At 42.9% G+C, this 22,273-nt stretch overlaps 2 protein-coding genes across 2 annotated transcripts; both read right to left on the bottom strand.

Annotated features, from left to right (window-relative positions):
• Nucleotides 1–275: 275 nt before the first annotated feature.
• LOC112876350 (stem-specific protein TSJT1-like) lies at nt 276–3,698 on the bottom strand. Its single transcript, XM_025940443.1, has 4 exons — nt 3,375–3,698; nt 1,111–1,351; nt 886–1,006; nt 276–754 (listed from the first exon to the last, which is right to left on the bottom strand). The coding sequence occupies exons 1-4, from the start codon at nt 3,581–3,583 to the stop codon at nt 561–563; spliced, it is 765 nt and encodes a 254-aa protein (XP_025796228.1). The 5' UTR covers nt 3,584–3,698; the 3' UTR covers nt 276–560.
• A 1,272-nt stretch (nt 3,699–4,970) lies between these two features.
• Nucleotides 4,971–21,884, bottom strand: LOC112875006 (protein SPIRRIG). Its single transcript, XM_025938663.1, has 19 exons — nt 21,658–21,884; nt 20,063–20,132; nt 19,875–19,960; nt 19,600–19,735; nt 19,453–19,509; nt 18,958–19,131; nt 18,503–18,694; nt 18,347–18,412; nt 17,751–17,865; nt 16,391–17,520; nt 15,438–16,140; nt 15,246–15,348; nt 14,074–15,164; nt 12,338–13,988; nt 9,205–12,225; nt 8,166–8,474; nt 7,726–8,032; nt 7,465–7,611; nt 4,971–6,771 (listed from the first exon to the last, which is right to left on the bottom strand). Exons 1-19 carry the CDS (start codon nt 21,882–21,884, stop codon nt 5,605–5,607), a joined length of 10,752 nt encoding a protein of 3,583 aa, XP_025794448.1. The 3' UTR covers nt 4,971–5,604.
• Between the last annotated feature and the right edge of the window lie 389 nt (nt 21,885–22,273).

The raw sequence follows: 22,273 nt of genomic DNA, 5'->3' as shown, positions 1-22,273 counted from the left end.
CAAACTATTGCAGCCCATCACTGGATTGATCTTTTTTGCCGTGATCAAGATCCACGACAGCAGGTTTGTTCTTTCATTGCTGTGTTTTTTTTTTCTTTTATGTAAATCGAGAAATGTCGTGATGCCAACAGTATGTACAGAGAGCCAATACAGTAACACTCCCAATGTGTTGTATCCGAGACACATGTTCAGGTAATGAAATGCAGCATCGAGAAAGAGAATTGTGATAAAACTGCCCCCAAAGTACCAGCATCACGCAGCTAGGAGTAATAAGGTAAAAACACGCAGCTTTACAAATTCACAGTACCAAATGGAGCCTCTTATTCAGCTTTATTGAAAGATGGGAGATAGATTTTGCAGATACATCTACCACCACCTGGGACACTCCGTATGATTAGTATCAGCACCACGACAACGCAGATAAAAACGCGATCTGAGAGTCTCACAGCGTTCGATAAATGCGTGAGAAACGTAGCTGAACTCAGCGTCTCAGCGGTTCATCAGATACACCGATCGGCACCCCAAAGAAGCCGGGGAAAGGCGATGGAAGAAGCCGGCGGTCAGAACTGGTTGGACCAGTCGGCGGCGCTGCCGACGCGGGGGATGCTGGCGTCCTGCTTCTTCTTGGCCTCGCTGTCGACCTTGAAGGTGGAGCCGCACATCTGGCCCTGGCTGTCCACGCGCGGCACGGCCTTGACCTCGTGAAGCGGGTGCTCGTAGCTCTGCAGCCCGCCGGAGGTGGTGTAGAAGCAACCTAAGAGGACGGACATGGACGATGCGTTGGTGGTGATCACGGCGGCGTCACATTGCAGAGTTCAACGAAACTCTCATTTCTGAATGTGCGAGCATGAATGGATCAAATGCTGTTCCTGTTGTTACAATTACCTTTGGGGAATGGCGCGAATGAGTTGCCGCAGCCGGTCTTGAGTAGCCCAGCGTCGTCAGAGAATACGAGGTGGTCCTCAGAGTCGACGCCCCAGAAGAAGGGAATGCTGCCATCAGCGTCCTGCATTTGGGGCATTGTAACCCAAGGATCAAGTCACTGTCAACAAGGTAGCAAATGTATGGTTCAAGAAGAAGAGAAGGTTGGATTGCAATAGGCGAACTTACAGCGGCAACGAAGGTGGACTTTGACAGCGTATCATACAGGATGAATGCAAACTTTCCACTAAGATCTCTCACGACCTGGCTGGCTGGGACGGGACCCCTGTCCCTCAGGGTTCTGTAGGCCTCGATGAGGATAGTCACCTCGTTCGCAGTCTTGCTCAGGCCGTAGTGCTGCTTCAGGTTGGCAATGTTCTCAATGTGCCCTTGGAACAGGCAGAAGATGTCATTCACAGCACCAAACAACCTGGACAGGAGAACAAGGCATAGAGTCAGGTAAATGTAATTACGGAAATTGTGTGACAGATAGTACCAGATAACAAAAGAATTATCAGGATCAATCATGATTCAAGACAAGTGTGTAAGTATTGCCATGCTTTTTTTTTTGACAAGGTCAAAATGATCTTGTCCAAAAGAAATTCTATGGGATGCAGTTGATGAAATTACTACACAAGCCTGAATGAAACCCTTATTTTTCCCATAGTTTTGACTTCCATCACGGCACCAATAGCATGACGTTTAAAAAAAGAACAAGCTCATGTTATTTTTCATATCGCACATGCCCATATAAGTCATTCCAGTTTTGTATCTGAAAAGCTATGCAGGCTAATGATAGGATAGACAAGTACAATGCACTTTGAGTTAGTTTAAAGGGACTCAACCCCCAACCTGTCCACTACCCTCCCGTGCCTGAAGTCCTTATTCCCATGGGAAGAGCAATCGGTTTAGGGTTTAGGGTTTAGGGTCCACTACCATTTTCATTTGCTGGAGAAGACGTGTTACCACCGAATAAGAAACATTACCAGTCACCATCAACCCCGTTTGAGCTGACAAGGAACAAATGCTTACAAATGTCAATTTGACATGTAATTCAGTTGTGTCAACAAGACATAGGCATGGTATTGGCCATCCTAGCTCAGCATTACCTATTTGTTAAATGTTTTGAGTACAATGACAGATACGACGTTAAAATAGCAGATGTAACACATAAAAACGTGCAAAAGAAAAATATAGAAACACAGAAGGTTCAAGCAAAGTTCTCATACACATACCCAACTCCCCGACAATAATTGGGAAGTTTATCTTTACATTGGATAACAATCATGCATGCCTGATAAGATGATTGGACTCCAAAATCATATTTATTTTTATAATAAACCGAACTCAGAATTCACATCTAACAGTTTGAACTAAATGGCTCAGGATAATATAAACATCAATCTCTCAGCAACTTTAAAAGAAGCACTATGTACTAGAAGTACAGGCATCCTAAATGTGTAAATGATCACATGATGTGACTGTGAATACACTGAGAACTAGGGAATGTTTTTCTTCCTTCTCTAGTCGCTGCAAGCTGGATTGTCCAACTTCATCTCAGAAAATAATATCAGTCCTTAATTGATTCCAAGTATTACATTGAAAATCCAATCTAGCACAGCCAATATTACCTGATAAACATCACTATGTAAATGAAAGCAGACTTAAAATAGAGATATAAATAAGGTGTAGGTGGGTATGAGTAAGGAAAAACTTGATGCAAAGCATGGCATTGAGCTAATTTCACTATGCACATGAATCCACGAACTCAACTGGCCAAATATTTTATAATCATAAACAGACAATACATCAAACGAAGAAACTAACTCTGCCACATTCTTATTCTTTTTCTTGAGTTTACTAAACTTCGCTTGATTTGAATCACAAGAATGGACCAAACGAACAAACCGCTGTGTTCATCACAGACGGTGCTGATTTGCCCAGGAAAAAAAAGATCCAAAACGTGCTGACTCTACCAACTTTTTGACCAGATCTAAGCAGCCACAAGCGCTGACTTACCATTACGCCATAATAAAACACTACAAATTTACCCGAGAAACGCTAGAGATTACAAGTTAAACAATATAACCCTCACGAAAACAAAATCTGAACATAGTTATCTCGCCTAGAGAAAGTGCAAACCCAACTTGAACCCCGCAAAAAAAAACACGAAGAAATCTCGCCTAGAATCGGCACCGAAAGCACTAACAGGACTGATCGAAGCCCACATCGTTAGCTAGCCACAAGCAACCAAGGCAAAACAAGATCTCAACACATTCCAACCAAAATCTCAAAAAGTTCCAACCCGTTCCAACCTCTGCGAAGCGGCCACACATCACCGAATCTCGGGGCGAAGCACACAAACACCAAGCATTTCCGCATCACCGAAGGCATCACAAGCACATAGGAGTATTCGGCAAGGACGCGAGCACGGGCGGGGAGAAGCACAGCACCTGGGGACGAGGGGGCTCTGGTTGGCCGCCGAGTACGCCAGCGCGCCGGAGGGGCCCAGGCTGACGGTGACGGCGCCGTCGTGCGCGGCGGAGAAGCCCTTCATCAGCGCGCCCACGCCGCCGGCCGCGGCAGCGGCCGCGCCGGCCACCGGCGGGCTGCGGAGGCCCTCCGGGCACTTGGCCACCGTGGGATCGAACACCGCCAGCATCTTCGCCGCCGTCCGATGCGACCTCTCCCTCCTCTCCTCGCTTTCCGTGCGCTGTCCTCTTCCGATACTCGCTCTCGCTCGTGACTTGTCTGTTGCTAGACACGCAAACGCAAACGCTGAATACCACCAGCGCCCACCAGTCAACATATATAGAACTTTTCGTGTCCCCATTTTGCCCTTTGGTCGGTTGGTAGGATATTTCTTTAGCAAACAGTTTCATTTAGTTGCAAGAGTTGTGAGCCACAAAAAATCAGAGAAAATACCACAAGGGACTCCAGCAAGTTTGTCTCGAGGAATTTGGACAGGCTGAATCATGAGATGCAGAAGTTGTTGCAACTCATTGTAGATACAATCCGGCTAGTTTGCACCAGAGATGCCTATGTATTGGACGAGGTTTCCGACCAATCGCATTCCAGGGTAGTCTGGTCAATTCGTTGGAACAAATGGTCCATTGTGCTTATCCGGTTATACTTTACTAAACCGGGGTAGAGAACCCAGCTGCAGTTTTAATTAGCACATGCAGAGAGAAAACCACCGTCTCATTCATCGTCCACTCGATGGATGCATTTTCCCCAGTTGATTACCTCGCCTAGTCCTGCCTCTATCAACTATCACACAAGCTAAATCAAAGCTCATTTCGTTTGGAACCACAAACTTTGGATAAATTTCGCCAGATTTTACTCCCTTTGGCTCCTTTTATGGAAAGCGTGCTGCAGGGCAGCACGTTTCCAAGCGACGGATAAAAAGGGAACGGAGGGAGTACATGGAAACGCGCCGTACGATCCTCGTGTTTGTCCTTAACCGGTTAGTTTTAACGTTCAACATCCCACCGCACGCTGACGTGGAGATGTGGAAGGCGACTGACGCGCTGTCTTGTATTCCTGTGGATAAATTACCTTATCAGTCAATGCCCGGACGCGTGGAATCCCAGCAAAATCGCAGAGGCATGTGCCCCTGTTGAAGCGGAGTACGGAGTAGGGCAGCGGGCCATGGCGCCTGGTGCCTCTACCACCTGTCCACAGCTGATAGGAACTCTGCCACTCTGCCAGTGAAAGAGACGTTGTGTTTGGTGCGAACAGGAGTTGCTAGATTCATTCGTCGTTTCGTCCCTCGCAACAACATTAGGTTAATAATGAAAAATCATAGGATCATGTGGGCGGATCCTTTTGATCGATTTTCTTTTTACAAACCCGTGAATCCTAGCGATAAGATCGAGAGGATACGACTGCCAATCCCAGTCAGTCAGATCCAGCGTGCAGGTCTAGATGAACCCCGGGAAGTGCAGATCGCTATGGGACGCGCCAAATGACCTCGGAAAAGTGCCTTTGCCGATTTGTTAACCTATGGACGATTGCCTGTGCGTCGAAATGATCAGCAACAACTGAACTATGGATTGGGCGTATCGCTTTGTTCAGCAAAACTCTTTGCGTGCAATGTATGTGCAGGTCCAAATGACCTCACCGAACACAAGGGTGCTACAATTACACCCAGTCAAAGAATGGACAACAACACTTCAAGGGGGAGGAGGAGACAGGAGAGAGAATGAACCTAACACCCCTTTCCTTCGCTTCCGCAACCCCAAGCAAGACATCGACACAATACATCATCATCGTCCGCCTCAACCGGCACCACCAAAATTACCCTGTACAAACTTTACAAACACCGGCACCTACAACCCCCCACATGAATCCTTTTCTCCTCAAAAAAAACAAGAAGAGAAGGTACAGCCATCTGATAATTCACAGTATAGGATTATGAAGTCAGCGCAGCGTCGCCTCAATGGCCTCACCCATTCATCCTTTCAGTGTCTCTGTTGCATTTCCCTCTAGCCCGAGTCATTGTATGGTCGGGTCATGGGCGTCCAAGGAAACCTTCATATACCATCATGGTAGGAGCACGCCGATCTGAGCTCTTTTCTCAATGCACGTCTATGACCATCATTTCTGGATGAGAAAGAAATCAGAGATATAATTTAATCAGCGCTTTCAATATGTGCAGATGAGTCCTATATTTGTCTGTCGCTATGAACCCTTGAAACTGTCGTCTTTCAATGACCAGGAAAGTAAGTGACCTCCGGCGTCACCACTCAGAAGCTGTTTCAGGTCCGGTGGTATGCAAAGGGCAGTTACTGGGTGCTTATGTGACTTGAGCACTTTCTGCAGCAGTAGTCTATACTCTGGTGTTTGGCCATTCAGGCTAAGCCCGCCAGAAGTGACTGCAGGCGATTTGCTCTTGCTATTTACTGCCTCATCAGACGAGCAGTGCACCATTTTCCATACCTTTACAGCGCCGCTTTGATGACCTGTCACATACCAGTTTGTGTCCTGCCAGTCTGAGTGTGTCGTGCTTGCCACAGATAAGATGAGGTCAGAAGGAAGCTGGGAGGTGTTCACCACAGCAAGGCAGTCCCCGTTAATGCTCCAAACAGCAAAAAGAACGCCAGCACCGGTCAGAATCTCACCAGTGAGGTTGTTCACATGTAGCGCAGATACTGATGCTGGGAACTTTGGTAGCTGCTTCACAAAGAACAAGCTTGTCAGGTCCCACAAAATCACAGAACAGTCATCAGAGCCTGACACAATTAATGAGTAAGGCTGGCTGACATAGACACAAGTTATCTTGCCCGTGTGAGCACACAAAGCCTTCTCCATTCTCAGGAGACGGCGGATACCATCCTTCACAAATCTCCACACTGCAACAACTCCGTCATCACCACCTGTGGTGAGAATATTGCCATCATGGCTCACTCCAGTGCACTGGATTTGACTACCACCATGAAGGTTTTCATGCGTGGACAAAAGTCTATCCTGATCATATGTTAATATTCTCAAGCTTCGGTCAGGGAATCCCCAGGAAATGTATTCACTGTAAGTTACTGGCTTGAGCAAGCTGTTAGCTGCGGCAATTAGGATCTTATCGTTGTAGGAGACAATTTGGGACACTGAAGATGCTGTCTTGCGAATCTCTTGTTGTGTAAGATAGGAGCTGTACCGTAGAGGATGAGGAGGGACTTTCCTGTCAGTCCGTCTCTGTGGATGTGGTTTTTGGAATAACTGTTTTGGGGTCTGACCAAAATGGTTGATTTGTGCCAGTATTGAAGCCTTCATGGTAGGATCTGATACTGCATCTATGTCAACACTCCCTTCATATGTGTAGTGATAGAAGACATTGACAGCATCTTCAGCTGCCTGCCATATATAAAATAAAATAAATATCAAAATCATGTCAGTAAACGAGTGATACTACCAAACGAAATACTACCTCCGTCCTAGAATATAGCTATTTTTAGGTTTTCTCCAAGTCAAACCTTTTAAACTTTGACCGTAGATGGTAAAAAAAATCCATAAAGATTGACAACATAAAAATAATATTAATTTATTCATAATAAAACCAACTATCGCAATATGTAACTTTTTCTATTTAAAATTAGTTATTTTTAGAGATACTATTGGTCAAAGATAAAAATATTTGACTTTGACCAAGTCAAAAAGTTGTTATATTTTGGAACGGAGGTAGTACATGACATGACCTACAGAAATACCCTCTGTTTCACGTTACAAGACACTTTGTGCTTGCAAAAACCAAAAAAAGAAAGAAAAGAAAACTCCCAACATAATACGAAGCAGATTTATTGATTAACTCATTATTCCTGCTCAAGACCCCAGAATGGAAACAAAACTATGCACGCTTTAAGAATGGGTCAGAGGGCACAAAATTAGATCTGTATTGTGCTCATCAATCCTGCATGTTCGAGATGATACAAAAAAGAAAAGATGTTATCCTTGTTTCAAAACAAAACATATTTGTGATGTGATGATTAGAGAGAGTAACAGCAAAACAAAATTCAAATGCAGAAACCAGAAACCAGAGATGCTTAATACCTTTCCTCTCTGCTTATATCCAAAAATAAGATCAATCCAATGATGTAGATTCTCAGATACATAATCTGACTCCAATGCTTCCCGATGCTTCCTAACGAATTCTCTGACACTGCCTTTAGCCCAAGGTGGCAGAACAACATCACCAACCTGAAAGCATCATTAAAGAAGTTACATGCTTACATCCAACCAACCTGAGCTTTCTGGAATCGTTACATCTAGTCTAGTGCAAAGGTTAGGGCATGCAATTTTGTAAAAGTATACCTTCTCTCCTGATTGCTTCTCGCCCAGGTCCAGATTAAACCGGTTTTCCAAAAATTCAGGCAAATAATAGAACTCAGGGATCAGTTCTTTCACATCTGATGTGTTGCTTTTGCCAGCAGCGCTTACCCATGTATCTTTCACACTGTTGAATAAACGGTCTGCATGGTCAAATTGTCCACCCTGCAATTTCTGATTTTCTGTGCTAAAAGGAGGCAACCTTAAGAGATAGAAAAGGACAATCCCAGCACTTGAATAATGAGAACCATAATGAAACTTTGGTACATCAGGATCATCCCAGCTATCATATCTGAAAGGAACAAAAGAATGAATTTCAGTCGAGAGTTAGACGGACAGACCGCTAGCATTTAGCAAAGTTGAACATGTTAGTTTTTAAATGAAAGAGAAACAAAAGCATACAAATTGATGCTAGATGAACCAACCTCTTCCGGAATTCCTCTTCTCCTTCCTCTGTTTGACATCCCATAGGTTTATCAAGCTTGCGAAATGTCTGTGGATTCCTCAGATCTAAAGTATCGCTCTCATAATCTGCAAGAACCCATGGAAATACTGGGTACTGTGTGAGATCACTGTAACCTCGACCGGCCAGTGTATTTAGATGCATGAGATATTGGAAGTTTGTAATTTCTCCACTCTGCCATCTTTTAGAAAACGATTTTGCCATGACTTTAAAAAGACGGCTCCCCTCACCGCTGTCCTGTTTTGAGGATGCCAATATGGTTGTGTCCAACCTGTGGAAAGGCATGTTTTCTTCAAATTATTAATAAAGTCCCCATGCCCAAGAAATCTAATGATAAGTAATAGCAATAAAATTACAACTACAGATAGTTCACTGAATGCAGAAGATCAAGGAAACCTCTTCACCTATTAACTGCATGGGACATGCAGAAGAACAGATAGCAAACATAAAAAATCTAGTATCACTGAAATATATCTTATTATGGAGTTCTTCCAAAAGTAACAACACTGTGCTAATGAAAAGCATAATTCATATGTAGTTTTTTTGGTGAAAATAGGCAGTCAGTTTCCAGCAAAATCAAGACTGATAATTCTAATAAAGAAAACTAGCAAGCAAAGGAAAAAAAATCACAAGCTGAAAATCAAGTCATGAACCTCTGGGAAGTAGGATTATACTCGTGGTTTACAAACTATTTCCTAAATGCCAGAACTTATGACAACACAAAAGTGTCAGTCGCCTGTTTATCAAGCAAGCTGCTGACAAAAAAAGTAACTTCACTCGCATTGAAGCATGAACGATAATTCCTCCGGGCCCCTACTCTGGAGCATGATGTCATGAATTGCTACCTATTACCTTTCATGCCATTATAGTTCTATAGATAGCTAACTGATTGTTCTGAATTCATTTTAATTCTTGTAGGAAGTGTTATCAAATCTTACTGCCATGTAATCACATGGTATCTTATTGAGCATGTGTAACTGCAACAGATTAAGAATACATACATGCTATTCCGCGGGAGATTCATGGCAATCAGATTTTTGAAAACTTCTTCCCTCTCCTTCTTGTGGAAAACTAGAAGCTCATTGCAACCATCCATGCTGAAAATTTCTATTGCAACAGGGCGGAGCTGGTAATCACGTTTTAGTAGCTCATGAACACTATCAAGCTTCCACATATGCCATGGATGAGGCAGGTTGCTGCTGCTGCAAAGATTCTCCTTACCCCAAGCACCTCCATTATATGCCCATGCTCTGCCACCAAGTAAGACATTTGCTGTCGCACCCCACATGGAAGGTGATTTCAGGTGAGATTCACTGCTTCCCATTATATCCTTGTTCACACCTAAAGCTTGATCAATGACAGAGAGCTCATCCTCACTGCCCTTTTCACAAATGCAATTGGAATCATCAATGTAGAAGTTCTCGATAATGTATAAGCAAAGTTCTCCAATTAGAAATATTCCGTCATGTTTATCAAGACCTGCAACCCGTTCACAGTTGTACTTATGCCTTATTTTCTCATAGGGTTCCAGATAAGGTCTGATAAGATATTCACCATTGTCAAGCAACTCCTTTTCTGATTTATCATCCGAAGTTCTTGCATCAGTACCTTTTACTGAAGGTGCCCTCCTTGGCGAACTAAGTTCAGATTTACCATGGTGACTCTCTGTCATGTGAAAAGAAAGGGAACTTGATTTTGCTCCAAATTCCGTAGCAGAATGAAGGCTCTGTTCATTAATGCTGCTTTTGTCATCAGTCCAGCCAATCGGAGCTGAAATTGTGCTTCCTCCTTTGAATATGTCATCATCGTCTTTGAACGATGCAAATTCAGCAGCATCGAGATCCTTCTGCTCAGTGTCATAAGGCAAAAGATTCAAGCCTGACATTGTATCTGACCCAGATGTCATCAACAAATCTGCATCCTCTCTACTGGTCATCTTAGCATCATCAAATCCAAGGTTGCTGGTTAGAACATTCTGAATAGTATCTATCTTAAATTTTGAGTGTTCAAGTTTCTTCCGCATTCTATATGGTCCTTCAACAGCACATAGCTGCCATGCAGGTTCTGTGGATGATTGCCGCATGGGGAAAATACCTCTCTCATGAACAAGTTCTTGGAGCTGGCTTTGCCACTCACTTTCTCCATGCAATATCCATCCGTATTTATCTTGACGAATTGCTCTTAGCTCTGTAGACATCACATCGCGAACCAAATCAAGATTATACCTCCGCTCATTTATCTGTTCCCAGTGCCTGACATCTAGTTTTGCAGATTCCCGAGATTTCCGTCCCATCTCTTTCTTGCGCCTGACTTCCATTCCTTTTATTCGTATGCCAGGAAATTTTGCTGAGCCCGCAATATATTGAACCCACATTATTAGTGCACACTGGTCCAACACTTTACTTATTGTCTGCTGAGAACCCTGGAGCCATTCAAAAAACATTGAGGTACTTCCAGTGAGCAACTTGTCAAGTCCTCCATGAAGGACGTCCAGTTGCTGCCCTTGGTTAGGCTTGCAAACTAGCAGGTCCTCAAGAGATTGGCGACGATGCACCACCAAGTATTTAAGTAAATCAACTGCCAAGTTTTGAGCAGTCGATCTCTTGTCATGGAGAAGTGCCATTAAATTTATGCAGAAACAACACATTAGATCAGTATCAACATTGCTTGGGCAGATCACCAGTCTCTTGTTGGCAATTAGAAGCTGAAGAACTGTACAAATATCGACAGAAAAATCTTCCTGATTAGGTTTAGAAGCTAAACTCCTCCCAGTTTCTGTTAGGAATGCAAGATTTGCAAGTAGATCATCTTCCCCCATACTTTTAAGGAATGTTGGGAGGAAACAGTACATTATCATCCGGTTTGTGTTCTTCAATATGGCATGGATGTAAGGATCGAGTTGCCTGCTTCCTCGGGCAATGGACAAAATACCTTTACCTGGAGGCACAGCATCTTCGATACGGCCATCTTTGTTAGCAAGCTGCAACATGGACATTAAGAATTCTAGTGTTTGTAGTACCCTGAGTGGGGTTGGAAAGCAGCCCATGTACACGCGATCAACTATCATCCAGCAAAGTGGATCCAAATTGACAGACCAGCGGCTTTTGTCAAGTTTCTTTCCATCTTCTTCATCATCAAGCAAGAGCTTTCTTTCAAGGAAGTTCATCAATCTGCTTAGGCACAAACCTTGAAAAACAAGACCAGAGTCGATATCAACAAATAAGGGTACGGACTCCAAAAAGGTCTCAATAAAAAGTGCGGCTTTAAACTGATCTGAGATAATGTCAGCAAGGATTTGAGCAACAAAATCAAGAACAGCAGTTGCTCCTGCAGAGCATGGGCCACCCCCATAACCTAAATCATCTATGTCAAGCAAAAGCTTGGAACTGATTGGGAAAAGGGTATTCACGGCAGGCGAACTCTGAATATTGCTCTTCGGATCTGGGGATGAGTCCAGGTCTATCCCAGATATAGATGAAGCCATGGATGGAGATGCTGTCAGGTGTCTACCATCACTATATGATCCTACACTGCCAGGCCAAGATGTGAATGGAGCCATTGGAGATGCAGAAGGGGTACTAGCTGCTCTGTGGGTTGATTTCTCGGATAAAACAGGGGATCCAACATTATTCATGGAAACCGAGTTGGGTGAATCAGTTACTTGGTGTGATTCAGCAATACCATTTGAACTGGGTGCTGTGATCCGTCCTTGATCATGAGTATTATTAAACATTTGGTTTTCTTCACCATTTAAAATCTTAGTACTGAGCTTCTGATTCGAAGAATCATCTGCTTTTACTTCAGCAGTTTCAAAGGAGTTTCGCATGCTGGTACTTTCTGAACTGGAACTCTTCTGCTCCTGAGGAAAACTTGTAACACTTATCGTTTTGGCAGACTGTTCCTGATCCTGTGGTAAACTTGGAAAGGTGTCCTTTGAACTTCCATTGTCATCGTCATGGACATTCTTCTCATCAGTTGCGGCGGTTGTAAGATCCTTTGCCATCCTCAGGGCACAATCAGACCTACATAACCAAAACAAGGCTTAATATAAACATCTCTGCGCCAAGTAACATGATATATTGCTGTGGGAAAAAATAGTAGCATGATATATGCACATTGACACATTGTACAAACCTTACACAAGAGAAATATAAATCAATACAGTTCTCTAGGAAATCATGTCGCCTGCAAACAGCAGAGAATGGTGGGCACATCTTTGCCAGATCAACCATGAACCTCAATATTGATGTAGCAACAGCAGGTGCGGCTGCTTCACCACCCATTAACCTTGCTGCATATGTCTTATGCATCAGAGCTTCTCCTTGAAGGTCACCTCCCATGTCTGATGTCGCCTCATCGAGATCAGCAACCAAGGTGCCATTAAGATGTGAAAAATTGTTATTCTCATGCGCAAGCACAGATTTCATTATCAAGGAATCAAATGTAGCTTTTGCCATTGCAATTATAGTATCCAATAGATCCACAAACTTCAATTCTCCGTAGTTTCCATCACTAGGCATGAGAGCATGGAAATCAAGCATGCGGACCTCTGGTACTCGAGGATAAACAGGCTTCCCAAACACCAAACAAAACAATATATAGTATATTTCTGGAGAATCATGAAAGCTTGGAAGCACATGATTCAACCCTTGAAAACCTCCACTTGCACGAAACTTCAGAGCAAATGTAGTTGATGACATAAGGCAAACTCCTAAAAGAGTCGTGATCCATCTCATACTAGTTGGATGTACAGCTTCATCAAGGAAATATGTGACCAGTCTGGACGAGACAACTTTATGCCATTGTTCCATCAATTCTTCAGCATTTATGGTTACTTGTAGATCAATAAGCATTTCCAATAACATGTTCCTCACAATAACATGCTTTCCCATAGCCTCACGCACAATCTGGCGGTTTGGTGTAAGCTCTGGAGGATCAAATGTCATTATTATGAATCTAACAACAAGTTCCAGCTCAGAAGCTAGAAAACCATCCTCCAGGATGACACCTAGTAGCACAACTAGCTTCTCCAGCACAGGAATTTCAACATCACCACGTTGTAAAGTAACAAGAAGATGCTGAACAAGATTAATCCGGCGCAGTATTGTAAGGTTGTGATTTCGGAACCAATGCATGGATACCATCCTCTCAAGAAATCCAAGAAGAGTTATTTGCACAGATATAGGAGCAGCAACCCATATAGTCCAGTCCAAGAGAACGTGTTCAACCATATCAGCATTTGACAAGACTATGAATTCAGAAGTCTCGCCAGCTATTTCAGCATTCTCCAGCTCAGACAAGCGGCTAAATGAATCCTTTTGTACTGAAAAATCATCTAGATCCCCATGCGATCCACCAGAAGACACATCATCGCCAAACTTGGGTAAGGTAAGATCATCAAGGCTGGCGTCCGGGGACATCCCAGATGCATAGCTTGCTGTTCGATTTATCTTTGATTTCTGCGGCTCAGGAAAGGAAGCCTCACATGCAGCAATACGGAAGAAGATATCAAGAGATTGCATATCAAATAGTGACATTCTCCTATGCAGGAAAAGTGCAAGAAGATGATAACCCCTCAAGGCCTGCATGTTTTTTACATTTTGATGGCTCTGCTGAAGAGATAATGCAAGTAGCTCCAGCGCCATATGCAGCATGTCCCTAGATTCAGCAGCTTCAACAAGAGCAAGCACAACAGGCATCCCACCAACTGTTTGAACAGTGTCACCAATTGTGCACTGGTTGCAGATGTAAACATCACCACTTAGACGTCCATATCTTGGTATACCTGTCCATATAAACAGCTCATTGAATTATGGCATATTCCAATTTAAAGAAAAAGTTAAATCAAATAGCTAGACGACATTACGCACCTCCTATTGGGGATGCAGCAGCAGAAGTTGGATCAACAAGGTTCAGCAACGAAAAGGTCCCAGATGCTCGAAAAGCATCTGATGAAGTTCCATCGAATGCAAATATGAGCTTCCTTCCAGATAATTGTAAGGAGAGATTTCTTAACCGTTCCATGTCCCAAACAATTCCACTGCTCTCAAGTCTAGAGTTTCCTTGTTTCATTGAACTGTCAACACGCTGGCTGCTTGAAGATGCGGGTACCTCCACTTCTAATGAATCCAGGATCGCCATTACCTCTCCACCACAGGCCCAATTTGGGACAAATCTCAGAAGATCAGTGTCCTGGAACAACCCTCGATACCCTTGTCCAAGAATGTACATGAAACAAATGCTCCCGGGTGTCAAGACCTCCTCAAAAAGATAACAACACCGGAGCCGCCATGACAAGTCAGAAACTTTCCCACGAATAGTAGATGTGCCAAGTGTTACTTGCAAAGATTTACCAAACGGGGATGGTGAGTATCCAAGCTTCCCGGTGTGCCTCAGCTTTCCATCAAGATACAGGCTAGCCACACTTGCTTGGAAAAGGCCAGCTAGTGCATTTGGCTTACTATGGACAACAGCAAGATGATGCCATTTTCCTTCTTCCATTTCAATGCCAGGAAATGACAATGAACTTGAATTGCCCGTAGATATAGTAAAAACACCATTATCATTGAGATAAAGTTCAGCATACAGAGTGTTGGCATCATCCACTGCACCCACAGAAAATATGCGCAAAACATGCCCACTCCTTTTACCATAGGCCCCTTTAGATGCTTTTTCTGCTTCCTTCGGCTGGCATTTAAAGAAGTTCTGAAATTGGAACCAGCAAACAAAAGAGTACCCAGAAACAGGCGGCCATGTTCTTTCTCCTAATGAAACTTGAATAGATGCATGACCGGCTTTGCTCATGTCCATTTCAATAAAAGGAGCTAGAGACACGTTTCCTTTTCTGACGTCTTCCATTTGAATTAATTTGTCCATCATGTTAACAAAAAGATGACCAGAACGCTTCACTTTCAGCTGAAGAATATATCTCACAAGAAGTCTTAGCTCGGAGGAGGACAACCTGGAACATAAAAGAGTAATCATGTACCACAAAACAAGAAGACGAAATCATTTCAATGAAAATGTAATGGATGTAACTGACCTGTAGGCACCTAGAAGTTCAACAATTCTCAAGGCATGATTAAGAATAGGAGAGGAACCCTCCAAAAACGGGCTGATTGTCTCAAGTAGCAGGCCAACGCATCCTATGTAATGAAAGAGTAACAAAAATATAAGGTGTCCTTGTCAAAACGAGTCAAAAGAAAAGAGTAACAAGAATATTTTTTGCACATACCAACAGAAGTTAAATTCTCCTGGTTGAAGGGACCAGCATTTGCTAGCTTCTCAATGAATCTCAGCAACTCAAGTTGAACTTTAGGTGTAAATACCAGCAAAGAACGGATCAAAACAACTACTGCACTAGCATTATACACACGCTCCTTGTCAAGCCTTGAAAGTCCAAATGATGCTGCAGACAAGAAGCTCGATTCATCCTCTGAGGTTTCAGATGAAATGCACTCTACCTGCAGGTTACTCGTGGGCGGAAGGACAATCTCAAGTGCAAGCTCAAGCAAAAGCAAAATAACTTGTTTTTCACAATCCACACAGAGCAGCCCAGACTCAGAAAGGAGATCATAGAAAGTGTTCGACGAAAGGGTTGTATGCAGTTTTATCCTATTAACAGAATTGTTGCATACTGCAGCTGTCATTGCTCGCAATAGAAAACCAAAGATCTTCATATGAGTATGTAAAGATGATTCAGTCTCTTCACTTTCACCGTCATTCTGGAAACTATGCAGCGTTGTCAGTAGCAGGGAAAATCCAGTGGCTTCTCCAAAAATTCTTTGTGCTGAACTATTCACCCCAAGAATGCGCCACAAAGCACCAAATGCATCACACTTTGCATCATTATCAAGCTTGAATTGAGAACCTGATGACGTTGATACCATCCCACTCTTCAAGATTTCAATCAGTGATCCTATTTCTTCTGGATGAGCCTGAAAACAGAGTATTCATATGTAAATTTAAGTCAAGTTCACATGCATGCCACTACTGCTGCTAAAAAAATCACTAGGCGTGATTAGAAATATACAGTGAGCATAGGAAAATGAAGTCCGTCAACTTGAACATGTGCTCCACCAGGACTCAGTAAATTAGAAAATTAAACATATAGGCCCCTAAACTAAAAATGTTTCAGAAGAAAATTGGTATGTTGTTTTCATGGGATAGTCAGCTACAAACACAAACCTGAAGAGAATCTTCAATTATCAGGCATGACAAAAGTCGTAATACACCAGATCTGTGGCTTTCGGATACCAAGAAAGGAAGAATGATGTTCACACCATTGGACGATCGGAATGATTGCTGGTTAGGCTCAGCTCTTTTCAGCAGATAAAAAAGACAATCCCATGCAACAGTAATTGTTCCTTCATCTTCAAACATGGGAAATTTTGCGGAACTAGAAGCCATTAACTTTGGCGAAAGAATTGCATCTTTGTTGTTCACCGTCTTCTGAAAATTACTTGCATTAGACATCCTCTCTGTAGAGTCATAGGCCTTATTGTGCTGCTCATCTCCAAAGAAAAGCTTGTTTTGCTTCAAGTCATCTAACAATACCCCCAAGACACCAACTTCTCTGAGAACTTTCTTGTACTGCTGATCAAAGGAGAGGAGCTTTACAAAGAATGAAAGCACTGTATGCTTAAGACTGGTAGAAATTGGTTGTTGCAATAAGCAACAGAGTGACAACAACTCCTGCTCCGGAATGCAGTTTACGACCGTGACAGCATATTCCAAAATTTTTAAAATGACCTCTTGTAGTGCTGCAGGGAAGCTGCCCATGTTTAGGATAAAAAGAGGAACAGTACGAAGTTGTTGGCACAGCTTGTAGTTTTCAAGATGGCTCGAGAAAATCTTGAACATTCTATTGAGAACTTCAGCTTGCACTTCCAAGTTGTCAGCCTTCAGAAAAATATCTTGTAGCATCTGAATGGCATCAAGATCTTTTACCTTGGGGCTACTAACTTCCATCACCTCATCAAATTTGTCAGCAGATGGAGTTCGGCTTCTGTTGTGCCCTGTTCCTTTCGTGTGAGAAGATTTCAAACTTTTACCACCACCATTTTCAGAGGGTCCAATTTGTGACAAATTTACTAGAACATCAAGCAACCTAGACAACTGAGGTGAAAGGTCACATGAGAATACATCTTGTTCTAATCTGTGAGAAGGATCAAATCCATGCTCTCCGGTTACTAACTTGGATGAGGATTGGAGAGTCTGGTTTTTGTGTAAGCTACAAAGTGTAAGAGCAAATTGAACAAGGAACTGATAACCATGAGCATTGTGTATGTCTTCCCTGAGCCTTATGGACCCAGACTCTGCAAAGTAAACCAAATATTAAAATATTAGCCCAAGACAAGAGTTATAATTCAATTTGCACAGCAACAAAGCATTTAGTCCCAAGCAAGTCAGGATAGGCTAGAGTGGAAACCCAACCAAGACATAGACCAAAAAGGATATTTAATTTGTAAACATTGAAAAATATTGAATTCAAAGCATCTCCTCTCAGAAGAAATACATCTGAGTGGCAAAGTTTGTCAGTACTTACCAGGCCTGTAAGACAACTCAACACATTCCAGTAACAAATCCACAATGCCCATGGTGTAAGCAGCATCACCACTATGAGGATTGAAATCCTTCACGGCCATAAGAAGTACTTTAATCTAAAAGACATGATGGAAATGGGTCAATTAGATTGAACAGAAATATACGCACAAGAATAAATGCTTTCCAATAAATAATACAAGGAAAGCTGCCACAAGATGGCATCCCAACACTCCAATGGAAAGGGGTCAAATCCTGGCATGATGCCAGCACGAACCTAAAAAGAGATTGGAAAAAGGAGAGCAAAAAATTCTTTGGTAGCCCAGTTACAAAGGTTTAGCTGGGGGTCGAAAAAGGATCGCCCCGATGTCTGAAAGAATGCCTAAATGAAATACTAAGATGCTTCAATGAAGCTTTCCTGCTCTTTGAGAGTTTACTGTCATAACAGCAAGAGATAACAGCTAGACATTTTAGTTCTGTGTGATGGTCGAATAACTAGGGATGCAATGCTACATGTTGTTACTCTCGTGTCAAGAGATCCAACTAAACCCAAGAACAGGACAGCATTCATCGACAATAAAGAACAGATAGATAATGTACCAATTGGTGCTTCCTGATGTACTTGGCAGAAGTCCCATTGTCGTTTGCAAGAAGAAGACCAAGAACCTGTTCGGTTATGAACGTAACATATTTAGCAACTGTGATGCAGCAGAAACATGACCCTTCAAAACATGATGGCATCTCATCTCAAATTACCTGCATTGCATGGCGATGAAGCTGAATTGTGTGAAGGGGAACAATACCATCCCTGAATTGCGAAAATACAGTGAGTGAACCATTTGCAACCATGTGGAAGAGAACTTGTAAGGCATCATCTTCAATTAAACTTGGTGCAGCAGATTGATGGCTCGCCAGTGCTTTCATTATATGTATTACGCTCCCCTCAATCTCCATACAGCAGAAACAAGAAGAGAAGTCAAAACCCATGTTGACCAGGATAAAATGAGGGCAAGAAATATAGTCAACGTATAACACATATGAACATGAAGCAAAAGACTTGTAATAACTAATAATACAGATGGATATAGTTCAATGGTGAAACACGAAGCTCAGCCAACCCTATGTTAAACAATTTATGATTTTGTGTATCTCAACAATAAAGTCTTGCAAAGTAAGTCCTGTTACTACGAGAACCAGAAGAGTGGCATTACCTCAAGCCGCCGTGATTGAGTAGGATCCAAATTTTTGCTTTTCTCAATTTTTGATCCTGCTTGGTGAACAGGAGAGATACTTGGGGAGTACTCATTGGGACTCAATAGAGAATTGAGGATATATATAAGGCAGCACAAAATACCAGAGTCCAACAGAGGCTGTTTATCATTAGTCTGTAACCAATAAATTAAACATGACAAGAGATGCTTGTTAGTTTTAAACATTCCGTAGTTGTGTTTCATATTGGATACAGAATATAAGACACAGTGAGCAAGTCCATATTGTAGCTAAGTACATTTTTATCCGTGAGCCACCTGACACCCACCCCCAATACTCATGGATATTAATTGAATCTGAAAGCAGATGCCTCTTGCTTCTTCATACTACCCATTGCATGCATTAATTTGTGAAGTACTACAGACGTTGCATTGAAAGAAAATAGAATATAAGAACAACAAACTCTGTTTTGATCACATTATAGCAATTGCACTAACCTCTGTCACAAGTACTTCGACTGCGTACAACAAGTTTGATCCTGGACATATACCAAGCTGGATTTGTGGAAAGAAAAATGTTATAGGAGAGGGTATGGCCACATGGAATCCGGAAATTGCACTATATAAACAAATACAAGAACATACCTCTGTGATTTCTGAAAAAAAGCCAATAACATCAGCAACACGCAGTGCTCTTCCTTTGCTGTGGATTCTTAGTTTCTCCACATCGGTAACAAAAGCTCTTCCAATAACAAAAGAAAAAACATGTGCTTCTACTAACCTGTAGAAATTATGAAGGAAAGAAACAAATGGCCAATATTCAGTTTTTTACATAGACAGTAGATACAAATTCACCAAAATAAGTGCAATGTAACAGCATAAATTATTGAAGTAGCGTGTGCGATTGTAAAGAGTCATACTTTGCAAGCAATTGCGCTACACTAGAATGCTGCTTGACTAGCCTACAGAAGACATCTACGGCCAAATTTAAGGCCCTTTCTTTCTCCTGCAGTGGAAAAAAATAGAACACAATGTCAAGGTACGAACCAGCTCACAAGGGGTGATTATTGATTTATGGTGAGAAAAATAAAAACAAGTGTTAGGGTACCTTTTCAGAGCTGGAAGAGCGAAATTCCTCCCAGAACCTCCTGAAGTCCGATTCCAATTCATTTTTCCCCCTGAGTACAAGAGAAGGAATGTTAAGATGGAAAACATGGAGAAATTTTGCAGCATGTAATCATTTACTTGAGACATTAGAAACAAATTTTGAAATGAAGAATGCAAATTCTTGATTTGATTGTTGTAAGCTAGAATATAAGAACATAACTATGGAGCATATACTGCCATGTGAGAGTGCATATAGTACCATGTGATCCATATATCCATACACATACATGAATTAGCTTGCAAAGATTGGCAGCAAACTAAAAGGTAAAATAGAAACCTATCATATAAGAGGTACAACTTCTGTTATCAGGCCCAAATGCTATACCCTTTCCAAGAGAATATAGCTGATAACATAGTGAGTGTTCCTTTATCGAGGGATTATACAGTTAGTCCAGGAAATGGATAGTACAGTGGCAAGTGCATGAATGATCAAGTGTCATGGTGTTTCACAAACACTGCAGCATTGCCAATAGGAAAATGAACAATCAGGAATCTTATTTTTTTGCAAACCAAAAATTAAGCATGTATGGCTTATAAACCTCCATTCCACAGTAAACTAGATAATTTATTATATACATATGATCTCTATGAAATGGGTCCAAAGCAGCTAATCATGTAACTACACACTGATAACGTAGCAACCCTCATCAGCCATTGTCCAGCCAATACGAGTGACTGTGCAGCAGAAGGAGGTCGTGGAGAATATTAACCATTATCTTCGCATATCAATATGTTACTATAGTAGTAGCAACAACTATGATCCTAGCAGGACATTCATTAAGTATCTAGCTAGCTAGCACGTGAAATCTAACAAAAATTTAATGAAGGCATAAGTATATCCCTAGCTGGGCAGTAACTCGAGAAAAAACATAGAGCACAGTCAATCAAACTTCACAACACCTTTGAATGGTATGTGCCACAATAATGCTACAGCATCCCACATCAAACGGCAATCAAGCGACTTATCAAGTTAACCCCAGTCGTGATGACTAAAAATTGCACTCTCTACTACGATAAATGCAAAAAACCGGAGTTCCATTGTTCTGCAAAAGCACATGCAAAAGAACAAGAAACCAAAAGGACAAAGACCATAGCCTTCAGACATAGAAATCCTAGAATTGACTATGCAGCTAACGACTCACGCAACCACCGTCCTAGAACAGCATCATTCCTTCCGAAGGCACCGTCATAGTCTGCCATCGGCACAAGAGCAATATCAAAAAAAAACTTCAGCTCTATCGCCAAGCTCAGAGCTAAAAAGCCATTCAATCGTATCAATCCTACCGGTCAAAACGTTAATATGACGCATAATCCCGCATCTACCAACCAAATCACCAAACAGGAACCAAGTACGCGCAGATGAAACGGAAAAGCAAGCATCTGAGATCGAACGTTCCCCGAATCCAAATCTGATCGCCATTGCTAAACCCGGAAAGCGAGAGCAACGGGATCGCACCGGAGCTGGCTATGCTTCGCCGGATTCGATTCAGGCAACGCGAGACTAGTTGGGCGTTTGAATCGGCTAGCGGGACCCACCTGGCTAGGGACGCGGCGGCGGAGGGCGAGCTCCCGGCCGCCGCGTCGAAGCCGCCCTCGTCCCCGCCGGTGGAGGCGGAGCTGAGCCTCGGGGTGCCGAGGTCCTGGTCCGCCTGCTGGCGATGAAGCGGCGACCCCGGCGGCGGCGGGGGCGGGGGCGGGGGCTGCTGCTCCTGCTGCTGGCCGGCGGCGAATACGACCTTACTGAGCAATGTGGACCATTTCATGGTGCCGACCCCTCATCCGGCGCGCAGATCCCGGCCGGATCCCGCCGATTCGCCGGAATTCCGACGCGATTCCCCGCCTCCCCTAGTTTCTCCGAATAAAATTTTATTCACGTTGTTCCTCGCCTCCGCCTCCCGCTCGTCGCCTCCGACCTCCTATTTTTGCTTGTCGTCTGTTGCTTGTGTTTTCTCTGCCTCGCTCGTTTCCTTTTTTGTTTCCTCTTTTTCACCCACGCGCCTCCACCCCTTCTCTCTCTCTCCTCTCTTCTACCTCGCCGCGACGCCGCCTCTCTTCTCCTGCTCTGCTCCGTCTATTCGGGTTTGCAACCTGTGAGTGTGTCCTCTGTATTTGGTTGTTGGCTCCGTTGCCTGGTTGCTTGCTATGCTTCCCT

The sequence above is a fragment of the Panicum hallii genome, chromosome 9, assembly GCF_002211085.1.
Source record: "Panicum hallii strain FIL2 chromosome 9, PHallii_v3.1, whole genome shotgun sequence".
Lineage (NCBI taxonomy): Eukaryota > Viridiplantae > Streptophyta > Magnoliopsida > Poales > Poaceae > Panicum > Panicum hallii.
The sequence above is the reverse complement of the archived record's forward strand: the minus strand, read 5'-3'. Positions and strand labels throughout refer to the sequence as shown.

Excerpts from the sequence above, each read along its gene's own strand:
- LOC112876350 (XM_025940443.1), bottom strand. The coding sequence starts at position 3,583 with ATGCTGGCGGTGTTCGATCCCACGGTGGCCAAGTGCCCGGAGGGCCTC. Across the intron at positions 1,352-3,374 it reads CAGAGCCCCCTCGTCCCCAG|GTTGTTTGGTGCTGTGAATG; the intron begins GTGCTGTGCTTC and ends TCTCCTGTCCAG. Across the intron at positions 1,007-1,110 it reads AGTCCACCTTCGTTGCCGCT|GACGCTGATGGCAGCATTCC; the intron begins GTAAGTTCGCCT and ends CCCCAAATGCAG.
- LOC112875006 (XM_025938663.1), bottom strand. The coding sequence starts at position 21,884 with ATGAAATGGTCCACATTGCTCAGTAAGGTCGTATTCGCCGCCGGCCAG. Across the intron at positions 19,961-20,062 it reads GCTCTTCCAGCTCTGAAAAG|GAGAAAGAAAGGGCCTTAAA; the intron begins GTACCCTAACAC and ends TTTCCACTGCAG. Across the intron at positions 13,989-14,073 it reads TGCTGCATCCCCAATAGGAG|GTATACCAAGATATGGACGT; the intron begins GTGCGTAATGTC and ends TTATATGGACAG.